The 25638-nt window shown below is 42.0% G+C and overlaps 1 protein-coding gene across 4 annotated transcripts; it reads right to left on the bottom strand.

Moving 5' to 3' along the window:
* Window positions 1-919: 919 nt before the first annotated feature.
* Window positions 920-25581, bottom strand: TPMT (thiopurine S-methyltransferase). Of its 4 annotated transcripts, none has more exons than XM_072814148.1 (10): window positions 25494-25581; window positions 24817-24899; window positions 21267-21451; window positions 19757-19849; window positions 14822-14954; window positions 11465-11517; window positions 10778-10852; window positions 6273-6358; window positions 2635-2679; window positions 920-1669 (listed from the first exon to the last, which is right to left on the bottom strand). In XM_072814148.1, the coding sequence occupies exons 3-10, from the start codon at window positions 21404-21406 to the stop codon at window positions 1557-1559; spliced, it is 738 nt and encodes a 245-aa protein (XP_072670249.1). In that variant the 5' UTR covers window positions 21407-21451; window positions 24817-24899; window positions 25494-25581; the 3' UTR covers window positions 920-1556. The 4 variants fall into 4 exon arrangements, with proteins under 4 accessions (XP_072670249.1, XP_072670250.1, XP_072670251.1 ...); XM_072814149.1 differs by having other exon boundaries at window positions 25224-25552; XM_072814150.1 differs by lacking the exon at window positions 24817-24899 and having other exon boundaries at window positions 25494-25575.
* Window positions 25582-25638: the final 57 nt, after the last annotated feature.

Here is a 25638-nt window from a genome sequence, read left to right as displayed (position 1 = left end):
TCTTCACTCCTAGCACTTTCAAGAGAGCTTAACATTTGCTGAATCAATCTAACAACAGGGGAAAGATGACATAATCCTGGTACTGCCATATGGTAGACATTACGCAGCTATTAGAAAATCTTATTTTTAAAGAGTATTTAGTGACATGAAGAAGGGCTGATGAAACACCAGAGAAGAAAGTTAGAAAAGATACAATACAATACCGTCTCCTCATTGGTCTCAACTTTGCAGAAACATACATGCGTAGGAAATACACCTGGGCAGGAGCAGACAAACAAGAAAACCAGTAATCCTCTCCAGTGATGGGAATTGGCCGCTTTTTTCTTATTTAGACTTTTCTGTGCTTCCCAAGTTTGTCTGCACTGAGAAAGTATTATATTCTTTCATTATGTTGATATCTTATGGTCTCTTTTATTGCTAAAAGTTCCTTTGATTATCTTCCTTCTATCTCCTAGAGTTAACACCAATATTGAAACAAATTTCTGTTAATACCCAGTGGTTAGGGATCACAGGTTTTCAGACATATATTTTCACTTCATGCATTGTGGCATGAAGTGGCACACAATACACAAACCTGGGATGTGATTTTCTGCTGCAAACCAGCAGAGTGACTTTTTTTTTTTTAAGATTATTAATTATTCATGAGAGACACAGAGGCAGAGACATAGGCAGAGGGAGAAGCAGGCTCCCCATAGGGAGCCTGTTGCTGGACTCGATCCCAGGACCCTGGGATCATGCCCTGAGCTGAAGGCAGATGCTCAACCGCTGAGCCAGCCAGGTGCCCCCAGAATGACTGCTTTGAGGTACATATGTGGAATTCTATCCTGTTCCCAACAAGTTAGCCACTCTGGTGAATTTGTAACGTAACGTTTGATAAGAAAGAAAGCATATCAGATAAGAAATGAGGGAGAGTCTGGGCTGTAAGGATGAAAGATCATTTTTATTTTTTAAAGAGGTCAGAAGTCTTTTTAAAAAAATGTCATACAATTTCTTGGACCACTGTCTTTTACCTTGAACCCTAGTAAAGTGTTACATGGCCTCGGTGGTTCTGCCTATTCTATTTCCTTAAGTTTATATGTGTTACATTTCTTTTACTTTTTAAAAAAATTACATATTTTTAATTTTAGTTTTAAAAAGGATTTTAAAATTTTAATTAATTTTTAAAAATGTTTTATTTCTACGTAATCTCCATACCCAAAGTGGGGCTCAAACTCATGACGCCAAGATCACAAGTTGTATCCTCCACCGACTGAGCCAGCCAGGTGCCCCCTTAATTTTTAATTTTTAAAATTATACAACACAGGCTGATTATAAAAAATTCTTGCAATCTGTAAGTAAGATTCTTTCACCCTCCCAGTCACACTCTTTCTAAAGGTAGCTACTTCACTGATTTAGTTATATGTTCTTTTCTATAAAGTTATGTGTATTTGTGAGCAAAGATTTGTAATGTGATCCGTGAATAATTTTCCAAGAGTCATCCACTATATTTTCATGCCTTGTCATAACTGTTCATTGCCCAAAACCATGTTGCTATTACTTGTTTTTACTTGTCTCATTCACTTTTCTGTAAACAGATATAACTTTTCAATAATGTAGTCAATTCCCCAACTTTTATGTTGCTCTTCAAAAACATCAACTTTCTCAAGGCAATGAATGTTACATATTGAACCTGAAAAGAAAAAAAGAAAGAGGAACAAGTAAAAATGTTAAACGAAGAATGCAATTGAGGGGCACCTGGGTGGCTCAGTCAGCTGTGTCCAACTTTTGGTTTTGGCTCAAGCCCTGATCTCAGGGTCATGGGATTGAGCCCCACATCAGGCTCCATGCTCAGCATGGAGTCTGCTTATCGCTTTATCTCTGCTCCTCCTCCTGGCAGCTCTCATTGCTTACACTTGCTCTTTGTCTCTCTCAAATAAATAAATAAAATCTTAAAAAAAAAATAGAATGCAACTGAGATTTCTAAAATGATTTTATTTTTTTTATTTTTTTTAAGATTTTATTTATTTGTTCATGACAGACACACAGAGACAGAGAGAGGCAGAGACACAGGCAGCGGGAGAAGCAGGCTCCATGCAGGGAGCCTGATGTGGGACTTGATCCCAGGACTCCAGGATCACGCCCTGGGCCGAAGGCAGCCGCTAAACCGCTTAGCCACCTAGGGATCCCATCATCAAATGATTTTAAAGGCAGTGTGTACTGAAGATTTTTCTTTTTGTTTTTTAAAAAGTTTTATTTATTTAAATAATCTCTATACCCAACATGGGGCTCCTGACCCCATGATCAAGACTCAGATGCTCTTCTGACTGAGCCAGCCAGGTGCCCCTCTTTTCTTTTTTTTTTAATGAAAAAGGGGAGATGCTAAGGGCAAGCTATCTGAACTGTGAATTGCTATTACCACTTACCACTCCTAAGACTTAAACATATCATCTCTCTAGAAGAATTCATATGCCTCTAACACACGTACACCACTTAGCTAAAAAGACGTATGACAGAGATAAGTCCCTTTTCTAGGATAAAATAGTCTTCAATAAAATGGTTTATAACTTTTAGATCTTATAGACTTCTAGACACTAATAGTTGACAACAACTCAAAACAGTTAATGGTTGACTTTATTTAAAATATAAATAACCTACCGAATAATTTTTTAATTTCCGCCTCTGGAACATAAAATGGTGGGCCTAGGTAAAAGAGAAACATGGTGAAAAATACTGTCTATAGATCTAATTCTTTTTTTTTTTTCTTCCTAAAGAGAAATTCTCAGGGCCCACTTCTCAGCTGATTTCCAGTGACTCAGGTATAGTTATTCCTTACACAACATAATTATCAAATTGGTGAGGATGTGACAGGTTCCTTTGCGTCTTCTTTTGCGCATGTCATAGCAAAGAAGTAGGCTGGCTTACCAAGGGGATGCCCATGGTGGGTGCCCATCTCTAGCTTAGGTGAGACAGCTGGGCCAGCCATGGGACTTGTTAACTTTTATTTTTTTTCTTTTTCAAGTTTTTATTTAAATTCTAGTTAGTTAACATATGGTGTAATATTAGTTTTAGGTGTAGAATTGAGTGATTCATCACTTACATACAACACCCAGTGCTCATCCTAACAAACGTCCTCCCTAATCTCCAACACCCATTTAACCCATTCCCCCCATCCACCTCCCCTCCAGTAACCCTCATTTTTTTCCCTGTAGCTAAGAGATAGTTTTCTGGTTTGCCTCTCTTTTTTTGCCCCCTATATTCATCTGTTTTGTTTCTTAAATTATACATATGAGTGAAATCATAAGGTATTTGTCTTTCTCTGACGGACTCATTTCATTTGGCATAATATTCTCTAGCTCCATCCACGTCATTGCAAATGGCAAGATTTCACTTTTTTATGGCTGAATAATATTCCTGTGTGTGTGTGTGCGTGTATCTCACATCTTATCCATTTATCAGTCAATGGACATTGAGTTCTTTCCATAATTTGGCTACTGTAAATAATGCTGCAATAAACATTGGGGATGCATGTGCCCTTCAAATCAGCATTTTTGTATACTTTGGGCAAATACCTAGTAGTACAATTGGTGGAGCGTAGTATAGCTATATTTTTAACTCTTTGAGGAACCTCCACGCTGTTTTCAGAGTGGCTGGACCAGTTTGCGTTCCTACCGACAATGCATGAGGATCCCCTCTTCTGCACGTCCTCCTCACCCAACAACTGCTGTTTCCTGTGTTGTTCATTTTAGCCATTCTGACAGGTGTGAGGTGATATCTCATCACGGTTTTAATTTTTATTTCCCTGATGATGAGTAATGTTGAACATATTTTCATATGTCTGTTGGCCAACTGGATGTCTTTGGAAAAATGTCTGTGCATGTCTTCTGCCCATTTTTTAACTGGATTATTTTTTGGGGGTGTTAAGTTTGGTTAAGTTCTTTACATATTTTGGATACTAACTCTTTCTCAGATATGTCATTTGCAAATATATTCTCCCATTCCAAAGGCCACCTTTTAGTTTTGTTGATTGTTTCCTTTGCTGTGCAGAAGCATTTTATCTTGGGAAGCCTGGGTGTCTCAGCAGTTGAGCATCTGTTTTTGGCTCAGGGAATGATCCCGGGGTTCTGGGATTGAGTCTCACATCAGGATCCCTGTGAGGAGCCTGATTCTCCCTCTGCCTATGTCTCTGCCTCTGTCTCTCATGAATAAGTAAATAAAATCTTAAAAAAAAGAAGCATTTTATCTTAGTGATGTCCCAACAGTTTATTTTTGCTTTTGTTTCCCCTGCCTTAGGAGACATATTTAGTAAGAAGTTGCTATGGTTGATGTCAGAGTTACTGCTTGTGTTCTTTTCTAGGACTTTTTTTTTTTTTTTAAGATTTTATTTATTCATGAGAGACACAGAGAGGGAGGGAGAGGCAGAGACACAGGCAGAGGGAGAAGCAGGCTCCATGCTGGGAGCTTGACATGGGACACGATCCTGGGTCTCCAGGATCACACCCTGGGCTGAAGGTGGCGCTAAACCACTGAGCCACCTGGGCTGCCCTCTTCTAGGACTTTTTTTTTTTTTTAATTAATTAATTAATTTATTTATTTATGATAGTCACAGAGAGAGAGAGAGAGAGAGGCAGAGACACAGGCAGAGGGAGAAGCAGGCTCCATGCACCGGGAGCCCGATATGGGATTCGATCCTGGATCTCCGGGATCGCGCCCTGGGCCAAAGGCAGGCGCCAAACCACTGCGCCACCCAGGGATCCTTCTAGGACTTTTATTATGGTTTCAGGTCTCACATTTAGGTCTTTTATCCATTTTGAATTTTATTTTTGTGTATAGTATAAGAAAGTGGTCCAGTTTCATTATTTGCATGTGGCTCTCCAGTTTTTGGGACTTGGGAATTTTATTTATTTATTTATTTATTTATTTATTTATTTATTTATTTATTTATTTGGGGGAATTTTAAAATCAGCATGAAATTCATTAACAAATTCCTTGGCATTTCCTTCATTTTTTGGAGTACTGATTTCCTATGACTCTTGCACTCGCTCACACTCTATATATCCCTCCCACTCTGCACAGGCCATTCACTTTAAAGGAAATTTAGCTTCTGCTCCTTTCAAGAGGTATTCTGAGTTCCAACCCCAGACAGAGCCTGTTGTATTTTCTGCCTACAAGCCCTGCCTTAAGCTTCCTGTTCAGGAATGGAATTTATATCAGATTAGCAGAACTGAAGTCTGTCTCCATTAATTTCAATTTCCATCCAATTGCTCCAGACTTAATTATGGACACTAGGTCTCATCTTTTAATGAACTTTTAAGACCTGATTTACTCAAACAGAAAAGAATACTAGCACATGTAAATATTTATAAAACACCATATTTTTAAAAAATCTCTGTTAAAAATCAAAAAGGGGATTTCTACCATAAAAACCTCTATATTGGGATTCCTGGGTGGCGCAGCGGTTTGGTGCCTGCCTTTGGCCCAGGGCGCGATCCTGGAGACCCGGGATCGAATCCCACATCGGGCTCCCGGTGCATGGAGCCTGCTTCTCCCTCTGCCTGTGTCTCTGCGCCTCTCTCTCTCTCTCTCTGTGACTATCATAAATAAATAAAAATTAAAAAAACAAAAACAAAAACAAAAAACCTCTATATTTTGTTTTCACTCTTCCTGAAAATAAAAGCTCAGTTGTGGCAAAGATTAAGCTTGCAATGTTCAAGCACATCAAAAGGAGCCCAGAAGAAAACATCACTTTTATAAGTTCAAAACAAAGATCATTATTAAACGATGCAATAAATTGTAAAATTTCAGAAATTAAAAAACCATAATGGTTTAGAGATTTTTCTGCGTACCTCCAACTCCCCCCACCTCCCACATCCATGTCTCATCTATTGTCCTATGAGGGTGTGTCTGTGTATTTGTAGGTGTGTTCCTAACACATCCCCACCACCACGGATGGAGCACATATGCTATGTTCAAAACAGGGCAACTAGTCCCTCTTCCTCCTATTCCAGAGTTCATGAGATTTCTTTCTTATATGAGGGCCATCCATTTCTCCCTCTCTTCTATAGTCTGAGCTGTGAATGGTGAATGAGATGACATACAAGTAAAACGTGTATCCAGTGGGAAGAGGAATAAAGGTTTATAGTTTCCATTTACCCAAACCAGACTTTCCTTCCTATATAGAAAGCAGTATTCTTCCTATGATCTAAATTAGGAGCAAATACTGCTATCCGTGTCACAGAATTAAATCCCCGAAATGAGGCAACATCTTAGAAAAAGAAAAACAAAAGAAACTTTACCTGCATGTTTAGTGGGATCGTAACAAAGAACAGCCAAGAGGTAATGAAACCCTTTTCTTGTTAGGGACAGCATTATATCTGCATAGCTAAAAAGAACACAACATAGTAAAGTGTTACATTTCTCTACAAAGGCAAAGCCTGCAGGGGATGAGAGCAAGGGAGGGAAACCAAGTTCACTCATCTCCATTACTGAGTTTAATTCTGAAGGACCAGCTGAAGTCGATTTGCATTCTAAATGCCAGAAACAGTCTGCAAATTATGTCATCTGGCAAACTGGGAAATATTAAGACAGGAATCAAAAGGGTGTGTGCTTCCAGAGCTCATCAGACCAGAAGATGTCACGTTAAGCTGAGGAGAGGCTCCTTCCAGCCTGATGTGGTGCTCCAAGGTCTATCCACTTGGAACACACACTTCCCACAAAGCAGTGCCAGCTCTGGAGCAGTGCTTCCCAGACCAGGCTGGGTTATCAGTCACCTGAGCACCTGCTGAAAAAAAAAAGATGCTTAAACTCCATCCCCAGAGCGTGATTCGGTAGGTTTGCTGTTGGGCTTGGATGCTGCAGTTTAATAATATCCTGGGCAACTGGGTCCTCTCCTGGGGCATATGTAGGAAGTACGAAACACAATTCCTTTCCTCTGTTGAGTTGGAGGGGGACAAGACTAACAGGCAAAAATTCAAGGGAGCATGAAATCAAGCTCTGCAGGGTACAACATAAACCACGAGTGCTACTGGCACAGTCCTTTTTAGTAGAGGTCCCGGGGTGCATATGATGTCATTTCCCAGCTGTGTCTGATTGGTTTAGAATGGGAGGCAGGCACTGACTGGGATGGGGCCCATCAGCAGAGGGACCAGGAATGGGAGCTGGGCCCCATGCAGAATGCTGGCTTGGGCCAATCAGATGACTGTGCTGGGAAACTGAATCCAGAGACCCAAAAAGGAGGTGCTCGTTAGCTGTCATCACTGTATTGCCGCTGGAGCTTCTGTGGTGTGTGCTTGTTGGCACTGGGGATTGTGAGAAGTCAGACACAGGGGAGCAGAAGTAGAGGAAGCAGAGGAAGCCTAACAGAGTAGGAGGACAGAGGAGACGGGCACAAGGAGGTAGAGATGCCGTGAGGGACAGGCAGACAGAGACAGACTCCCCAACTCTGAGGGAGGTGCCTTGGCTCTAGGCACACAGTTTCTACTAGGCTTGGGTGTAGTGGGATCTCTGTCCAGGGCTCTGTGAGAAACTGGGGAGGGGATTAGCATGGGGATTAGGAGTGTGGACTTTGCCAGATACCAGAGTTTGAAGCCTAGCTCCTCCACGTAGTGGCTACATAAGCCTGACACATTCTCAACTCTGTGGGCCTCAGTTTCCTCATCTGTAAAACGGGGATGAGACTAGTAACCATCTCACAGGTTGTGGTGTGTATTCAATGAGTTTATACACGTGAAGTGCTTAGAACATGGCCTGGTATGACGTAAACACCCGGGTTAGTTTTGTTATTGTTTGTTTATTATTTATTTGACAGAGAGAGATTGAGCACACAAGTAGGGGGAGCAGGAGCAGTGGCAGACGGAGAAGCAGGCTCCCTGCCTGATGTGGGGCCCGATCCCAGGACTCCGGGATCATGACCTGATCTGAAGGCAGATACTTAACCAAGTGAGTCACCCAGGTGCCCCTTGTTATTCTTTTTAGCAGACTCCCCCAGCTAGGACTGGCTTGAGTGGGTCACATGTCCTTGCAAGAGAAAGTGTTGGATCAAAGGAAACTTTTGAACAAAAAACCTTTACTTAGCTTACTGATTGTTGGTCTTAAGAAGAAGGAAGAAGCGGGACACTTGGGTGGCTCAGTCTGTTAAAGAGAATGACTCTTGATTTCCGCTCAGGTCTTGATCTCAGGGTCATGAGGTTGAGCCCCAGTTGGGTCTCCCTGCTTAGTGGGAGGTAGAGGTTCATGCTTAAGGGTCTCTCTCCCTCTGCCCCTTCCCCCCACTCACACTCTCTCAAAATAAATAAATAAGATTTTTTTCTTAAAGAAGAAGGAAGAAGTAATTTGCCATCCCCTTGAAAGTGATCAGTCAGACTGGTTTGGCAGGGTTTCCTAGGACTGACACACTTCATTCCCTTTGGAATGTGGACTTTCTCAACCACTTTGAAAAAATTCAGAAAAACGAGAGGTTTGCCCCACTGATTTATGTTAGATGACACACCTGAGGGGCCCAGCATCAAACACCTCGGGACTTGTGCACGTGCAATCAAAACAGAAAAGCTGCCCGGTATTAATGACAGGAATGAAATAAAGTTCAAACATGCTAAGTACCAAGACGAAGATAAAGAAGTGTATTTTTCTATTGGCCTCAGGTAAGTTGTGTTTCTGGTAACAAAGGCCAACATGTTCTCAGGTGTGCTTGGGGCTGTGATCACACACACGTACAGGTTCGCACACGCACAGACATACGTGTGTGCACGTGCATACACACACGTGGCCAGGCTGGGAGGAAAGAGAGTGGGGAAACCAGGGAGGACCATAGAGTGGCCAACCTAGAACTGGATTCCTGAAACAAGCCTTCTAGATGGGGTTTCACTACTCATTGTTAACCATGAAGTAACAGTCCAGAGGCCACTTAGGTGACCTTTATACCCAGGACAGAGGAGGTGGTGGGTGGCTGGTATCAAACAGTGGATTTCCTTTGCTGTGGGTCTAGTTTGCTCTCATTCGTTTATTTGACACGTATGTACTAAGCTCCTACTGTGTGCTAAATACACACTTTGCCAGCAGCTGGGGAATGATACAACACGCATGGTCTGCCCTCATAGTGAGCTGTGACTTGCAGCTTGCTCCCCACTACCTCGTGGATTTGAACCACACAGATCAAAGCCCCTGTGAGGACTAACCCCAAAGAGGAGGATGAACATCCTTAGGGAGTGGGAAACACCCAAAAAGGCAGACATCTAGCAGAAGTGGATTTAGTATACATATGTGGTGTATTATGGAAGCAGAGAGGCTCCACATAACATGTTGAGTTGCTAAAGGACACTGATATCACACAAGAAATACACAGCAAACACCAAAATGTGATGTGGACATCTGAGGGCAAAAATAGGGCTGGAAATGTAACAATGATAAGGGCAGATGCCAGGCACGATGTGTTCTGTTATTTCCCCAATATACGGCACAGTATCTATTTAGAACTTGGTGGGAACTTAGTATGCATTTATTGGGTGTCTGAATGAAAGTGATAGAATTGAAGTGCTCAGTAAAGCAGCAAGGGTAAGAGACAGGCGGGCACAGCAAATGCTATGGATGGACCCTTAGAGAATGGCCACTTCCAGGCAGGTGAGGAAGGGGAAGGTTCCAGAAAGAAAATGTGGCATGGTCTACTTAAAGAAGATTGGGTGTGTCAATAAGCTGTATTCATGAAACAGTTTTTAAGAAATAAAAAATTTTATTTCATGATGCCTGGGTGGCTCAGCCTTTGAGCATCTGCCTTTGGCTCAGGGCATGATCCTGAGGTTCCAGGATCGAGTCCCACATCGGACTCCCTGCATGGAGCCTGCTTCTCCCTCTGCCTGTGTCTCTGCCTCTCTCTGTATGTCACTCATGAGTAAATTAAAAAAATCTTAAAAAAAATAGTTAAAAAAATTTTATTTCACTGATGGGCATGCAGGACTTTGGATATATGTGAAGAGTCTGCCCCATACTATGAAATAATTTAATATTTATATGCTATCTCCAAATAAGTAGGTGAGCGGTATTTGGAATGGAATGTACATAGGAGTGGCCATGTTTTACTCTGTATGCTTTCTCATATTTTAATTTTCTTTTCTTTTCTTTTTTTTTTTTTACTGTAACTTCCTCATCTATAAAATGGGAATAATGGTAGCAATATGCCCCACAGGGTTGTTTGGTGGAGCAGAGGTATACAGAGTGTGTTAAGCAATACTTGGCACATGGCAATTGCCCAGAACGGTTTCTGGGTTAGTGGAGGCAGTGGGGGTGATATCAGTGGACATGCTACCATCTTGCAGAGGAGTCAGCTGACACCTGGACAAGTTGAATACTTTGATCGAGGCAGCACAGCTTAGAAGTGATGGAACAACAAGCCTTGTACCAGATTCCCATGGCCATGGCCAAATCCTATCCTTTTTTTTCTTTCTTTCTTTCTTTTAAGATTTTTATTTATTTATTTATGGGATAGAGAGACAGAGAGAGGCACAGACACAGGCAGAGGGAGAAGCAGGCTCCATGCAGTGAGCCTAACATGGGACTTGATCCCAGGTCTCCAAGATCAGGCCCTGGGCTGAAGGTGGCACCAAACCGCTGAGCCACCCGGGCTGCCCAATCCTATCCTTTTTCACACAAAGATGGTACCGAATTTAGATCTTCTAATTCCAGATACGTGAACTATTTCAAACCAGTAAAAGTCTAACTGATTTTCTGGAGCTCTCAAAAAGTACAGCATATTAAATTAAGAAGGCCAAAAAGGAAAACCCAATGTAATTAAAGAAACGAAATTACTAACCGTTCGCGATCACCTGGGTTAATAGCAACTAATGCTCCTCTATCCCAGATCCGGTCAAATTTGCCGATATTTGCTCTATCAGGAAGAGAAAGAAACAAAAGTACAATATCTTAGGTAACAAAAATCGAGTCTTGATCAAGAAGGACGGCATTTCTGGTGGCTCAGGCTGGTATTCACTAGCTGTCAAGAAACTGGGATCTCTGTCTGTTTTTCTGGAGTCAGCAGGGACATGCAGATGTGGACATGAGGAGCTCCTTCTAGTTTTAGGAACTGGTGGCAGTGGCTTCCCCCTTCTGCTCTGACGGGGGAGCACAGAGGAGAGCTAAAGGACAATTTGTGACAACCTGCTCCCAGCCCCCAGAAGTATCAGGGACTTCCAGGGGATAAGGTATCACTGCCTTCTGCACTTTGAAATTTCTTTCCATTACAGGTCAGTTGTGAAGTGAAGACATGGTCTTACTCTTCCTTCCTTTCCCCTACCTGCCTAGAGGCATGACAATGCTTTCCGTATTCTGGAAGTTATCCAAGGACACGAAAGCTATCAAGTGTGCAGACAGGTGGGCTGTAGTAAAAAGAACTGCAGAAGAGATTCAACTCCATGCAATTGGGAGTGGAGAGGGATAATCAGAAGTACTGCCTGGCAAGCACTCAGGTTATTCAAAGGGCAGAGGTGGAATTTGGTCCTACCTGGGAAGATCAAAAAGGCTGCAACAGTACAGCGAAATGTTCCCTGAAGAGCTCTGTAATGAAAGTCAAGGGGGGGGGGGGATGCTATTTAAATAGGAGTGACATGGATGGTTACAGAAAGATACGAGCAGCAAAGCACAGCAAAGGTGGTGGAGAGGGAATGTGTAACTCAACATGAAGAATGCAATGGTACCGCAAATAATTTTAACTGAAAATACTACAAATATATTTTAAAGATTTTACTTATTCATTTGGCAGAGAGATAGAGCATAAACAGGGGGGAGCAGCAGAGGGAGAGGGAGAAGCAGACTCCCGGTGGAGCAGGGAGCCCGATGCACGGCTCAATCCCAGCACCCCAGGATCATGACCTGAGCTGAAGGCAGATGCTTAATTGATGGAACCACCACTACAAATAATTTTTTTATTTATTTTTTATTTTTCTAAAATAATTTTTTTTAATGGCACTCTGTTTTTTGGTTTGGTTTGGTTGGTTGGTTTTTTTAGACCTGTATGGGGTTCTCTGGGATCAACTCAAGAAGAAAAATCACAGTGAGGTTAACCCTGGAGATTAGTTAGCTATTATCTCCAGAACTTGTTCTGTTTTAGCAATGTTTGTTTTAGCAGAGCCCTGATATTTTGACACTGTTAAAGATAAATAAACAGGTCAATCAACTACCAGGCAGGCTGATGGAGGAAGGTCAGATATCTTGGAAGTCATTCCTGCAAAGTGCAGTTGTGTGCACTCCTGGCTTTTTCTCTTTCATTCATCGGCTAATGGGAATTTATTGCCTGAGCCCCTCGTGGGCAGGACTATCCTGGGTTCCAGAGAGTGGGTGTGAATCCAACACGGCCTCTGACCATAGCGAGGAAAGCCTGGTAGAGCAGAGAGGCGTGGGTGCAGAGGCAGAGTTAGGAAGTTAGGACGGGATGGCCTGTGTGCCAGAGAACATAAGGACTCAGAAGACAGAGCTGAGAACTGCCTGAGGGTAACAGGCAAAGCCCAACAAGAGGCAGCCTCTGAAAGGATATCTGGATGCATCTGCTCATATTTTTTTTTAAAAGATTTTATGGGGATCCCTGGGTGGCGCAGCGGTTTAGCGCCTGCCTTTGGCCCAGGGCACGATCCTGGAGACCCGGGATCGAATCCCACGTCAGGCTCCTGGTGCATGGAGCCTGCTTCTCCCTCTGCCTGTGTCTCTGCCTCTCCCTCTGCCTGTGTCTCTGCCTCTCTCTCTCTCTGTGTGACTATCATAAATAAATAAAAATTAAAAAAAAAAAGATTTTATGTATTTACTCATGAGAGACACACAGAGAGAGGCAGAGAGACATAGGGAGAGGGAGAAGCAGGCTCCATGCAGGGAACTCGATGCAGGACTCGATGCAGGACTTGATCCCAGGACCCCAGGATCACACCCTGAGCCAAAGGCCGATGCTCAACCACTGAGTCACCCAGGTGCCCCTGCATCTGCTAACATTACAGGGGGCTGAGCTGGGGGTGCAGCCCAGGGGGGAGTAAAGGGACATGGATTCCACTAGATCCAAGGGATGTGAGAAGCCTGGAGGGTGGGGGTGAGGGTGAAGGCCAAGGAAGGAGAGGTCAGGTATGCAACTGTTAGATAGTATTCTGAAGTGAGGTCCCAATGGAGGTTTACAAATAGAGGAAGGGTCTCCAAAGATCAGTCTGGAAGCACCGTGGGGGTGAACCCAAGGGGTGGGTGTGATGGCAGGGAGGACGGGCAGCAAGTCTCAACTTGGGGGATCTTGCTGGCAGACAAGCAAGTCCCTGCCTGCCCCCAGTTCCTAGGACACATGCATGACACGTCCCAGCTATAAGTGTAAGTGAATTTTAAGGTATCAGGAAAACTGGGTGAGTTGCTAGCAAACTGGAAGTGACCTATTTCCTCCCTCCCACACCCCAAGCTGGCAAAAAAAGTTAGATGTGTTCTATGAAATTTAGTCTGTTGAGGCTGAGGTTGACCCTATGATGGTTTGTGGGAGGCTCGGAGATGAAGTAGGGATGATGTTCCTTAACAGCGAGTTACATCAACTTGACCTTGTGTGTTGGACCAGGAAGGCATCCTGTAGAATAGACGGGGTAAATGTGCACTTTGTGAGGCATTGCACGAACACTGCTCAGGCAGTCTTGTGGGTGAGGTAGAGGAATATAGGATGGATGCTCAGAGAAGTACTCAGGTAAGCTTTCCACAGTAGTGACGCTGGGCCCCACACCCCTGAGGATTCTGATTTAACTGGCCTGGGGTGAGCCCTCGGATTGGGAATTTTGAAAGATCCACAGGCCTTTGCAAATGTGCCCCTGAGGCTGAGAACCACTGCTCTGGGACTAGCCTCTTTGGACTGAGTAAGCTCATGGGATGATTTGAGAACAGAGTGGGAGGAAGCTGTAAAATAAAGTACTCTTAAGCCTCCTACTGACCTGCAATTAGTTTCAATATTTAGAAAACTGGGCACCTCATGAGAAACCGACTGTACCAACAGACAATGGCCAGACCACACAGGACTAGAGAGCCTGGACCCAGCCGTAGCCAGCCTGGGAAGCCAAGCCACAGCCTCTGCCTTGAAGATGTGTCAGTGACTGCCAGCCTCCTTAATTGTCATCACCTTTCCCCCTTCAAACTCAAGATGAACCAGAGAAGAAAGACACTCCCCAAGCCAATCCTACCTGTCACCATGCATCAGTAGGCATTCCGAGGCTGGGTGAGGGGAGCTCTCCTCTCTGTTCCCTTCATGCCCTGTGTCATTACGCTTAGCTCCACAAGGGACAAATGGCTTTCTCTGTGTTTTTCTTTTCTTCTAAGCTAAGATATTCATTAGGGCAGGGACCGTGTTTCTATCTCTTCAAGGTCTTACACGGGGTATGGCCCAAGACGTTCTCAGAAATGCCTGTTTATAAATCAATCAATCAAACAAACAAACCCAAAGCAAAACCATGAGTATAGATAGGCTTTGCCATCAGCTGTTGTATATATTTGTGCATATCTAGCTACCACCTATCTTTTTTTTTTCTTTAAAGATTTTATTTATTTATTCATGAGACACACAGAGAGAGGCAGAGACTTAGGCAGAGGGAGAAGCAGGCTCCCTGCAGGGAGCCGGATGGGGAACTTGATCCCAGGGTCCTGGGATCACACCCTGAGCCAAAGGCAGATGCTTAACCCTGAGACCCAGGTACCCCTACCTATCACCTATCTTTTTAAGCCCTCGCTCCTTAGACTGTATAACCACCAGGTGAGTCTGTGTGAGAAAGTGAAGTCACATAACAGTTGTAACTTATGCACCCTAAGAATGACTTTTCCTATGGGGGTAGGGGAACAATTATTTACCAAAAACAAAACAAACCTTGAATATTTTGCCTCCAGGAATTTCCACAATGGGTTCTTCTGTGTAAGAAAGATTCTGCTCTGCAAAAAACTCCCGTATCCCAAGTTCACTGATTTCCACACCTACTACACTGTGTCCTCGGTCTGCAAACCTGCATGAAATCACATATTTACACTTAAATTTTTATTCCAAATACTAAATCAAAGGACATACCTCTAACAAACATACATTTCCCTTAATTATAAGGGATTTTTATGAATTTGGGGTCACAGGGTTTCATAGAACTTGTATGGAAGTGGATCTTTATGTTCTGAAACTTAATAGTACATGGAATTCTGAAAAACTGATCCATATGACCATATGAAAAAATTAAAAATTTGGAAAACTATACTTTAAAATGTTGATCTACTACAAATGGATTTGATTAGATGAGTTTCTAATTTAAAAGTACCCTGTGGATTAGAGATGCTTTTCAATTTCTCTAAATCAGCTCTGTCCATTAAAACTTCCTCTGCTGGGGGGATCCCTGAGTGGCTCAGCAATTTAAGCCGAAATCCAGAGTCAGAGGCTCAACTGATTGAGCCACCCAGGTGCCCTTAAGTGTGATTTAGTTTAAAATGAAATCTGCACATGTGGCTAGTGGCCACGGTGCTAGAGCACAGGGCTCCAGAACATTAGTGTCCATTTCTATAATCTTACAATTTCCATTTACTTACAATAAACACTACCCAGAAATTTACCTAATTGCCATAAACAAATAACTAGTGTTTTCCTGACAAGTTTTTAAATTACAGGATCCATAGTCTTGGGAATCTTGGATTCAGAGGAAACAGTGTTAGTGGTACAGTATTGATTTTTGTCAAATAAACACATACAGTCAGTTCTGCTATAATGCAACATACGCATCCCTAAAAAAAAAAATCACTGTGCTATGCAATATCTTACAATAGAAATTGAAAGGCTTATGGGGAAAATGGGGGTTGCCACAGAACATTAACAAACTTTATCATAGTGGAATATTACTCAGCCATAAAAAAGAATGAAATCTTGCCACTTGTGACAACATGAATGGACCTTTAGGGCATTATGCTAAATGAAGTAGGTTAAACACAGAGAGACAAATACTGTATAGTCTCACTTGTATGTGGAATCTAAAAAAGAAAAAGAAAAAAAAAACGAGCTCATAAATCCAGAGAACAGATTAGTGGTTGCCAGAGGTAGGGGTGGAGGGTGGTCAAAACAAGCAAAGATGGTCAAAATTCCCAGTTTTGAAATAAATAAGCCATGGGGATGTAATGCACAGCATGGTGACTATAGTTAGTAATGTAAGTTGCTCAGGCAGTAGATGTTAAAAGTCCTCATCACAAGAAAAAAAAATTCTGAAACTACGTAGGATAATGGATGTTAACTAAACTTACCATGGGCATCATTTTGTAATAAATACAAATATCAAATCATTATTATATACACCTAAAACTAACACATTGTTATATGTCAAGAATACCTTAAGTTTTATGTTTTTTTTAAAAAAGCTATTACACATTTGCCATAACTTATCTCTGTGAACCAGGATTTTCTCAAAAACACAGTTAAAATTTAGAAATAAACTGAATAAATAATGCATAAGAAAAAAAAACTTGGGGAACTCCTGGTGGCTCAGTGGTTGAGCCTTTGGCTCAAGTCATGTTCCTGGGGTCCTGGGACAGAGCTGTGTGTTGGGCTCTCTGCTCAGTGGGGAGCCTGCTTCCTCCTCTCCCTCTCCCTGCTGCTACCCCTGCTCATTCTCTTTCTTACTCGCTCTTGTATCTAAAATACATAAGTAAAATCTTAAAAAAAAAAGAAAAGAAAACATCGTCAGTGGCACATTAAAAAGACAGGGGGCCCCTGGCTGGCTCAGTAGGTAGAACATGTGACTCTTGATCTCCATGGGTTGTGAGCTCAAGCCCCATGTTGGGTGTAGAGATGACTTTATTTTTATTTATTTATTTTTAAAGATTTTATTTATTTATTCATGAGGGACAGAGAGACAGAGAGAGAGAGGCAGAGACACAGGCAGAGGGAGAAGCAGGCTCCATACAGGCAGCCCGACATGGGACTCGATCCTGGGTCTCCAGGATCAGGCCCTGGGCTGAAGGCGGTGTTCAACCGCTGAGCCACCCGGGCTGCCCCGGATGACTTTGAAGAATAAAATCTTTAAAAAAAACAGAGAGAGAGATGGGACACCTGGGTGGCTCTCTGCTTTTCTCTGTCTCTCATGAATAAGTAAATAAAATCTTAAAAAAAAAAAAAAGAGAGAGAGAGACAGGAACCTAACAGAAATGGTCACAGAGTATATAACACACATTAAAAGTTTACAAAAATATATATATATATAAATAGTACAGAGCGTTTGGAAGGGCTGCAGCTTGTGAGTTATTGTGCGTTGAGGGGAGATGACTGGAAAGTTCTAACACCAGCTGCGGATGGGAGTGGCTCACAGCACATAAGTCAACTGAGGTGCCTCCTGTCCCTTTACACACGGCTGCACTCAGCTGTGTGTGGTTTTCTACTCTTACCTCACATTCTTACACACGAAATTATACAGAAGTGAATGTGAAATTCACATCACGTTCAAATTGTTCCCTGATTTACCAATGGAGTCAGAGTGAAATTGCATTATCAAAACAAGAGGGGTAGCAGAACTGATTGTACCCCTTGCCCACAGGAGACTACTACTTGCAATGAGGTCCGAGCATGAACTGTTTACGGATCTAAAATAAACACTATCAATAACTTGTCTTTCATATTTCCTCCTGAATTTATGTTAACCAACAGGGAATATATTTAATGTTTTATTTTGCTATTTATTTATTTATTTATTTATTTATTTATTTATTTATTAAGATTTTAATTTATTTATTCATGAAATACACACACAGAGAGAGGGGCAGAGACATTCATTTATTTATTTATTTAAGATTTTATTTATTTATTCATGAAATACACACACACACACAGAAAGGCAGAGACACAGGCAGAGGGAAAAGCTGGCTCCATACAGGGAGCCTGACGTGGGACTTGATCCCGGGGCTCCAGGATCACACCCTAGGCTGAAGGCAGGTGCTAAATCGCTGAGCCACCTGGGCTGCCCTGTTATTTATTTATTAAATAATTTGAATTTTTTAAAAAAGATTTATTTATGAGAGAGAGTGAGAGAGAGAATGAGCAGGGAGGCCAGTCAGAGGGAGAGAAAGAAGCAGACTCCTTACTGAGCAGGGAGTCCAACGTGGGGCTCGATCCCAGGACTTGGGATCAAAGGCAGACGCTTAACTGACTGAGCCACTCAGGCACCCCTGAATTTTTTTTTTTAATTAAGTAGGCTCTACACCCAATGTGGGGCTTGAACTCATGACCCTGAGATCGAGAGCTGCATACTCTTCCAACTAAGCCAACCAGGTGCCTCCAGGAAATATTTTTTTTATTCTCCACACAAAGTTATCCAAGCTGGCTGTGAGGATTTTTATTTACACTTTGAAATTAAAGCAGAGCCTATTACAGACTGGCACAGGCTGGGTTATGATGGATGATGTTCTTAAAAAAAAAAAAAAAAAACACCTAAGGAAATGTGTTAAACATTTTATTTTAGTGCTTTTGGGCCTCGCCGCATAGTCATCTATTCACATGTGATATCTGGACTGACCTCAATACATAAATTAGATACATAGATGAAAAATCCTCTAATATAAGCACTTACCGGCAATTGAAATAGCTTAGTTCTGGTATTTTTATTACAAATGACTTTAGACCTAGTCGACAATCACATGTAATTGTCTGTTTTCTCCTTCTACTTCCTAATCTTGTCTCAAACTCTCTGCCAGTGCTAGATTGTTAACACTTAACGATACGGCTTTAAGACAGTCTGTTTGTAGAGTTAATGTTTTTCTTGCAAGTAGCTTCCAAAGCGACTCTTCTGGTTCAGTGAGTTGGTTAGGGGTAAGTCTCGTAATACAGTTTAAGTATTCTCAGTTTCATGGCCACACTAGAGTCCGATGCCATAGCAGCCATGTCCCAAATACTCAGCTACAAGTTGAGCAAGGGGGCGGTCTGGTCTGTATGCAAGAGTCTGTACCCAAAAGCCAGCTCCGAACACATTCGTGTTCTCTGGGTCCACCGCCTATATTTATATAGGAAACAGAGCATTTCCAAGTCACTATGAGTTTCATTTACTAATCTTTTTTTTTTTTTAATAAATACTTTAAAATGTTTTGCCTAAGGACCAAAATTCTCAACAATCAAGCTTATGAACTAATGGTATGTACAATAGTGTCTGTGTAGTATCATTGCGACTGAGTTCTCTACAGAAAATGATTGCCAGGTTTGTGACTTTAGGGTAATCTCTAGCAATTGCGGCTTGCTAATTCAAGTGACTTCTTTTCACAGAGAATTACTCACAAGAAATCCTCATCACTGGTTTCAAAAGAAGGATTCTTGAAAATAATCACCAATGTGCTCGTAGCGGGATGGGACAGCTGGGCTGAACGGTGGGCTATATGTGGTCTTGCCAAAGAGTTGCAATTCATTTAAAATTTTTCTGTCCACTTCTATTAAAAATATCTAAAATTAACTCAGCCATATTCCTAAACCACCCCCACAAATGAAACTGCACAAAGAGATCGCAGACATAAGAGGGACACCTAGTCCTCTGTATCCTGAGACCCCAAAATTGGTTCCTAACTATAGCTTTTTTTCCTTAGAAACTCGATACAGAAAGACTAGACCACACCAGCGCTTCGTGCTGTGTCTTACTGTTTAAGGATATTATCTCTATGAACCCATCAGTCTTGTTCTACTTCAAATAAAGAATCCCTGTGCATTTCCTGAGAATGGAATTTTTAAACCTACATTAGATTAAATATTCACCCAGTGTATTTGTCATTAAGATAAGAAAGTGTGTGAATGCTTATCTGCTCTTACCATTTCATCTCAACTGCTTTTCCACAGAGAGGAAAAAATACTCTCAGTCCATTCTCGCCTTTAAGGAAAGTATCCAAATGCTTTTTTAATAACCTGGGGAAGAAAAAATATATGTTTTCATTAGCCCAATGCACAGAGGAAAGGACTACCCTCGTATGAGGCTAAGGACTCTTCATGCATTAGCTCCCTGAATATACCCTACAACTTGAGAGAGTAAAAAACAGGAATTATTATTCTCTCCAGTTTATATATGAAAGAAGAAAGGTGAAATAACTCATTTAGTCACATAGCTAGTGAGTAGGTAATCAATTTAACCCTAGAGTTTTCCTCATTAGTAATTAAAAGTTATTTTTTCTTTGTGCTTTGAAAATTCTTTAATTCCCTGAATATGTATGTGTGTGTGAAAGAGAGAGAGAGAAAGAAAGAAAAAGAAAGAAAGAAAGAAAGAAAGAAAGAAAGAAAGAAAGAAAGAAAGAAAAGAAAGAAAGAGGGATCCCTGGGTGGCGCAGCGGTTTGGCGCCTGCCTTTGGCCCAGGGCGCGATCCTGGTGACCCGGGATCGAATCCCACGTCGGGCTCCCGGTGCATGGAGCCTACTTCTCCCTCTGCCTGTGTCTCTGCCTCTCTCTCTGTGTGTGACTATCATAAATAAATAAAAATTAAAAAAAAAAAAAAAAAAGAAAGAAAGAGAGAGAGAGAGATGGGGAGCCTCTGGACTCACTGAATTTTTCAACATTTGTTTTATGGGAAGTTCTCTAAACATGTACTCAGTCTCAGACTCTAAAGCTCTGGGAAGTCTAATTCTGTAGTTAATTCCTTCTGTAGAGACGTGGTTCTTCTAAGGTCACCGCATGATAAAGATAACCCATACAAAGACTCTGGGAAGATGCTCCAACTACCACTCAGTATGCAAATGCAATAATAATGATAATAATAATAATGATTGTATCATCCCCTGGGAAGTCAGGGTAGCTGCCTAGAACAAGAATGACCACTTTACTTAGCACTGGCCCAGATATATCACTGCTGTTTTCAAGCCTACTACTACTAACACATTGCTCAACATCCTGGCTCAAGTATTAACTTTTTTCAGCTTCTTTCCTTCCACCACACAGATGACACTTTACACTTGAACACACACTGTCCGAAAGCAAAGTCAGAACCCCACCACTTTTCAGTACAAAGAGATATACACGTTACTGTGAGCATCTGCTGTACATATAAATATGTATGACCAATACCCAGAGGCTACAGGGGCTTAAAAAAAGATGTATTTCATAAATCTCAGATGCCTGCAATTGTCACGCGGTTATTTATACATTCTGAGAAGAGATACGGTTGCCCATTAACCTTTGACATGCCAGAGATGTATTCTATTTCAGAGACAGTGAAATGCGAAAAATAAAAATGTGCCTTGTAAAATCAAATAATGTGTACCAATATTACTACTTCTATTTCCAAAGTCAGTTGCCAATAGAGCATTTCTCTGTCATATACCAAACATTTCTTACTTATGTCCTTGCTCTTGATGGAATCCAATTCTGCGGCTCACCCACTTTTCTTGCCATTCTTCCAGAGTCAGTACTCGGTTTTTCTGTACCTCAGTATCGGGGTACTCTTTAACATCCAGGAAAGTTCTTGTCTTGTCCATGGTTTCAGAGACACCTCTGCCTTACAAAACAGATGGTTCCAGTGCCTGCATGGAAAATATTTGCAATATTGTCATTCAAGGCATTGCAATTCTATTGATGAATGAAATAAAAACCTATTATCCTTAGCAGTATGACTTTTTTTTTTTAAGATTTTATTTATTTATTCATAGAGACAGAGAGAGAGAGAGAGAGAGAGAGGGGCAGAGACACAGGCAGAGGGAGAAGCAGGCTCCATGCAGGGAGCCCCACGCGGGACTTGATCCCAGGTCTCCGAGATCACGCCCTGGACTGAAGGCGGCGCTAAACCACTGAGCCATCCGCGCTGCCCTAGTATGACTTTTTAAAATATTTCAACATTCCCTGGGTGGCGCAGTGGTCTACTGCCTGCCTTTGGCCCAGGGCGCAATCCTGGAGACGCGGGATCGAATCCCACGTCGGACTCCCAGTGCATGGAGCCTGCTTCTCCCTCTATGTCTCTGCCTCTCTCTCTCTGTGTGTGACTATCATAAATAAATAAAAATTAAAAAAAAATAAAAATAAAAAATAAAATATTTCAACATCTACAGAAAAGCCACCTGAAAAGTTACTTTTCAGGGAGTCTGATGGTAGAGGCATACCTCATATTACATGTTAGGAAGGATCTTTAAATAAACAGAATTATACCTTAATGTTCGAGTACAAAGAGCTTAAGCTTTAAAAAAGGAGAGGACAAAAAAAAAATTTTTTTTGTAAACTTAGAATTTTTTCTAGCATCTCACTTGAATTTTTAACATTTCACTGCTTACTTATTTTTTCTCCATTATAATGCATATAATTTAAAGAGTTTCAGATAGCAGTCTGCACCCCCAATGAGAAAGGCAACCATCTTGAACTCTTTTAGCTGAGTCTTGAAATCTAACTCTGTATCTCAAAATAGCATGCTTATTTTCTATCTTCTTCATTTTTCATTTCCAGGTAGCATGGAGAGAAGATACCTGCTTCGCTCTCCTTCAACTTCCCAGCACACACACCACCTTTTCATTTTCCCCATCCTTTCAATATAGACACAGCCTATTTATTTTTAAAGTTCATTGATTTACGTATTTAAGTAAGTTCTATATCCTACGTGAGGCTCGAACTCTCAGCCCCAAGATCAAGAGTTGCATGCTCCTCCAACAGAGCCAGCCAGGTGCCCCCCCCCCAGATATAGTCTATGGTTCATTAAATATTTGGGGTACATGTTATGATGACCAGGTAAATACCATTCACAGCTAAACCACATAATACTGTATGATTACTCTTCCTTTTTTGTACTTTTTTATTCTGCTGTTAATGACTGTCTTGCTTTTTTTTTTTTTTTTTAAGATTTTATCTATTCATTCATGAGAGACAGAGAGAAGCAGAGACACAGGCAGAGGGGAGAAGCAGGCTCCCTGTGGGGAGCCCCATGTGGGACTGGATCCCAGGACTCCAGGATCACAACCTGAGCCAAAGGCAGACGCCCAACCACTGAGCCACCCAGGTGCCCCTTGACTTTTCATTTATAAAATTCCTATGTCCTTGTTACCAATTCAACTCAATGCTCCACAATTGTCCCAATATCCTATCAATACACTCTCAATCTCTTCAGTTATCAGTTATTCTACCAATATCACCATCTTGGAGAAGACTCTGGAGACTCCTGACCTGGATGCTCTCCACTCCCACTACATAGCTAGCATTGTGGCGTCTTTCTTGATCATCATCCTGAAGATTTCTTTCTCTTTTGATGAATCTCCTATTTCTTTTATCCTATATTTTCCTCCTTTTTTTTGTTTTGTTGCTTACTGTCCTTAAACTGGTGACGCACAACCTCCAACGGGTTTCTAAGAAAGGGTGCATAGGAGAAAAGGTTTTTGTGCAGTTTTGCTGATCATAGAATTCTTGGTTAGAATTCTCACTTGAATTTTAAAATATTTCAACATCCACAGAAAAGCCACCTGAAAAGTTACTTTTTCTCACAATTTTGAAAAAGTCATTCCATTGTCTTCTAGTTCCCAGAGATATTGCTTAAGTTCAAAGACATTCTGATCCTAATATTTTCCATAAGGCCAATGTTTTTCTCTCAAGACTTCCCTTTGCTCCTAGTCTTTTTTTTTTTTTTTTTGAGGTTTTATTTATTTATTCATGACAGACACAGACAGAGAGGCACACACATAGGCAGAGGGAGAAGCAGGCTCCATGCAGGGAGCGGGATGCGGGACTGGATCCCGGGACCCCAGGACAATGACCTGAGCCAAAGGCAGACTCTCAACCACTGAGCCACCCAAGTTCCCCCTCAAATAATTTTCTTGTAGTTTCTTTTTTGCATGGGAAAATGAACACAAAGGAACTGAGAGAGAAAAAAAAAGAACACCTAAACATAACCTCAAATCCATCTGCAGATATGAGGAAAACATCTGCCCTTTCAATGTGAACTTTGTAATACTAAGGACCATATAACTTGATTAATTCTAATTGAGTTTAATTTGAATCAGTGAAACTAATTGAATTTGGATTATACTATAGCCTGCTATCATTGGCGGCTCTAATTTAATGATTTGTCAATGAGAATAGCAAACATCACAAAAAAGCAAGTATTTCAGGAAACGTTCCCTTTATTGAAAAATTTGGTTCCAGTGTGCTTAAGATTTAAGGAGAAGGCACTCCTCCGCCCCTGGAATTGGGAACATAAATTCACTTCTCAAAAAACATTTGTTAACAAACACTTTTGCAAGGTCCTGTTGATGTCAGGAGGTGACTCTGAATATACCCTACAACTTGAGAGAGTAAAATTTCTGAGAGGTCAAACAAAGTACCTGATTATATTGGGTACAGAAAAGCAAAAGAGAGTTACAGTTTTCCCATCTACATTTTCAGCCAGAAACCTCGGAACCTGAGCTTGAGCCTTCATAAAGCAGTTCTCTACTTAAAACAAAAGGCAAGCATAATTTCACCATAGAGCCAGCGCAATCTGGAATTGCACACTTCTATCCCTTGCACACAAACTTGAAATCTAAGTCAACATCACATCTGTAACTTAACCACTTCTTAGCTGCTCTAATAGCATCTCAACGTGTACTTGCACATGCGCTTTTCGAAATAAGAATTTTCTATAACAAGATAAAAGTGCAAATTTTTATAAGAATCAAGAAAGGCAAAGAAGGGGAACTGAGTGGGAAAAATTAGAGAGGGAGACAAGCCATGAGAGACTCCTAACTCTGGGAAAAAAACGGACAGGGAGGTGGGGGAGGATGGGGTAACAGGGAGACGGGCACCAAGGAGGGCACTTGATGTGACGAGCACTGGATGTTATACTGTACATTGGCAAATTGAATTTCAATTTAAAAAATGTAAAAAAAAATAAAAATAAAAACAAGAAAAGAAAGGCAAAGTTCACAGTTGTTCCTACCGGCACACGGAAACAGCGGATGCACTAGTCTGGCCCCCAAAGTACTCTTTGGACGAACTCTCAAGTCTGGTTTCCTCCCTCCCCTTTAAAAAACAAAAACAAAAACATGTTTCTGCTTTACATTTATTTTTAAATGTTAAATTGAAAAATAACTTCTGTAAAGTGCATACATTTTAAGAGCACGGTTCCAGTGGATTTTTAGATAGGCATCCACTTTAATAACCTTGCAGTAAGGCAGACTGTTTACAGCACCCCCGTTCCCAACCCCCACCTCCTTTTAAGAGCATGGCTCAGTGAATTTTCAGATTTGCATACATCTGTTTCACAACTTTGCAGCAAGACAGAATATTTACAGCACCCCAGTTCCCCCTCCCCGCCCCCACTCTCGTCCCCAGGACATCACTCACTATTTGGCAAGTTCTTCTCTTTCCTTCAAAACCACTAAGACACAGCAGTGTTTTTTGGGAGGGGGGGGGAGCATTTTAAATCGTGGACTCAGAGAGGTCATTCATTGCCCGACCTCGTGATTCCCAGGTCCCCCACGCGGCTTCCCGAACCGCGTTTCAGGGCGCGGATGGCCGGGCTGCCCACGCTCGTGAGGATGCCCCAGCCGGGACTCGGATCGCAGCAAGCGGCGCGGTGTGTCCCGCACCCTCCGCGCGCCCGGGGCAGCCTACCTCGTGCGCGGCCCGCAGCCTGCAGCCTGCAGCTCGCAGCTTGCAGGCCGCCGCCGCCGTCTCCGGCCCCGCCCCCGCGCACAGGCCCCGCCCCCCGCGCACAGGCCCCGCCCCCGGCCCCGCCCCCGGCGCACAGGCCCCGCCC

The sequence above is a fragment of the Canis lupus genome, chromosome 37, assembly GCF_048164855.1.
Source record: "Canis lupus baileyi chromosome 37, mCanLup2.hap1, whole genome shotgun sequence".
NCBI lineage: Eukaryota > Metazoa > Chordata > Mammalia > Carnivora > Canidae > Canis > Canis lupus.
This window is presented reverse-complemented; position numbering and strand designations above follow the sequence as displayed.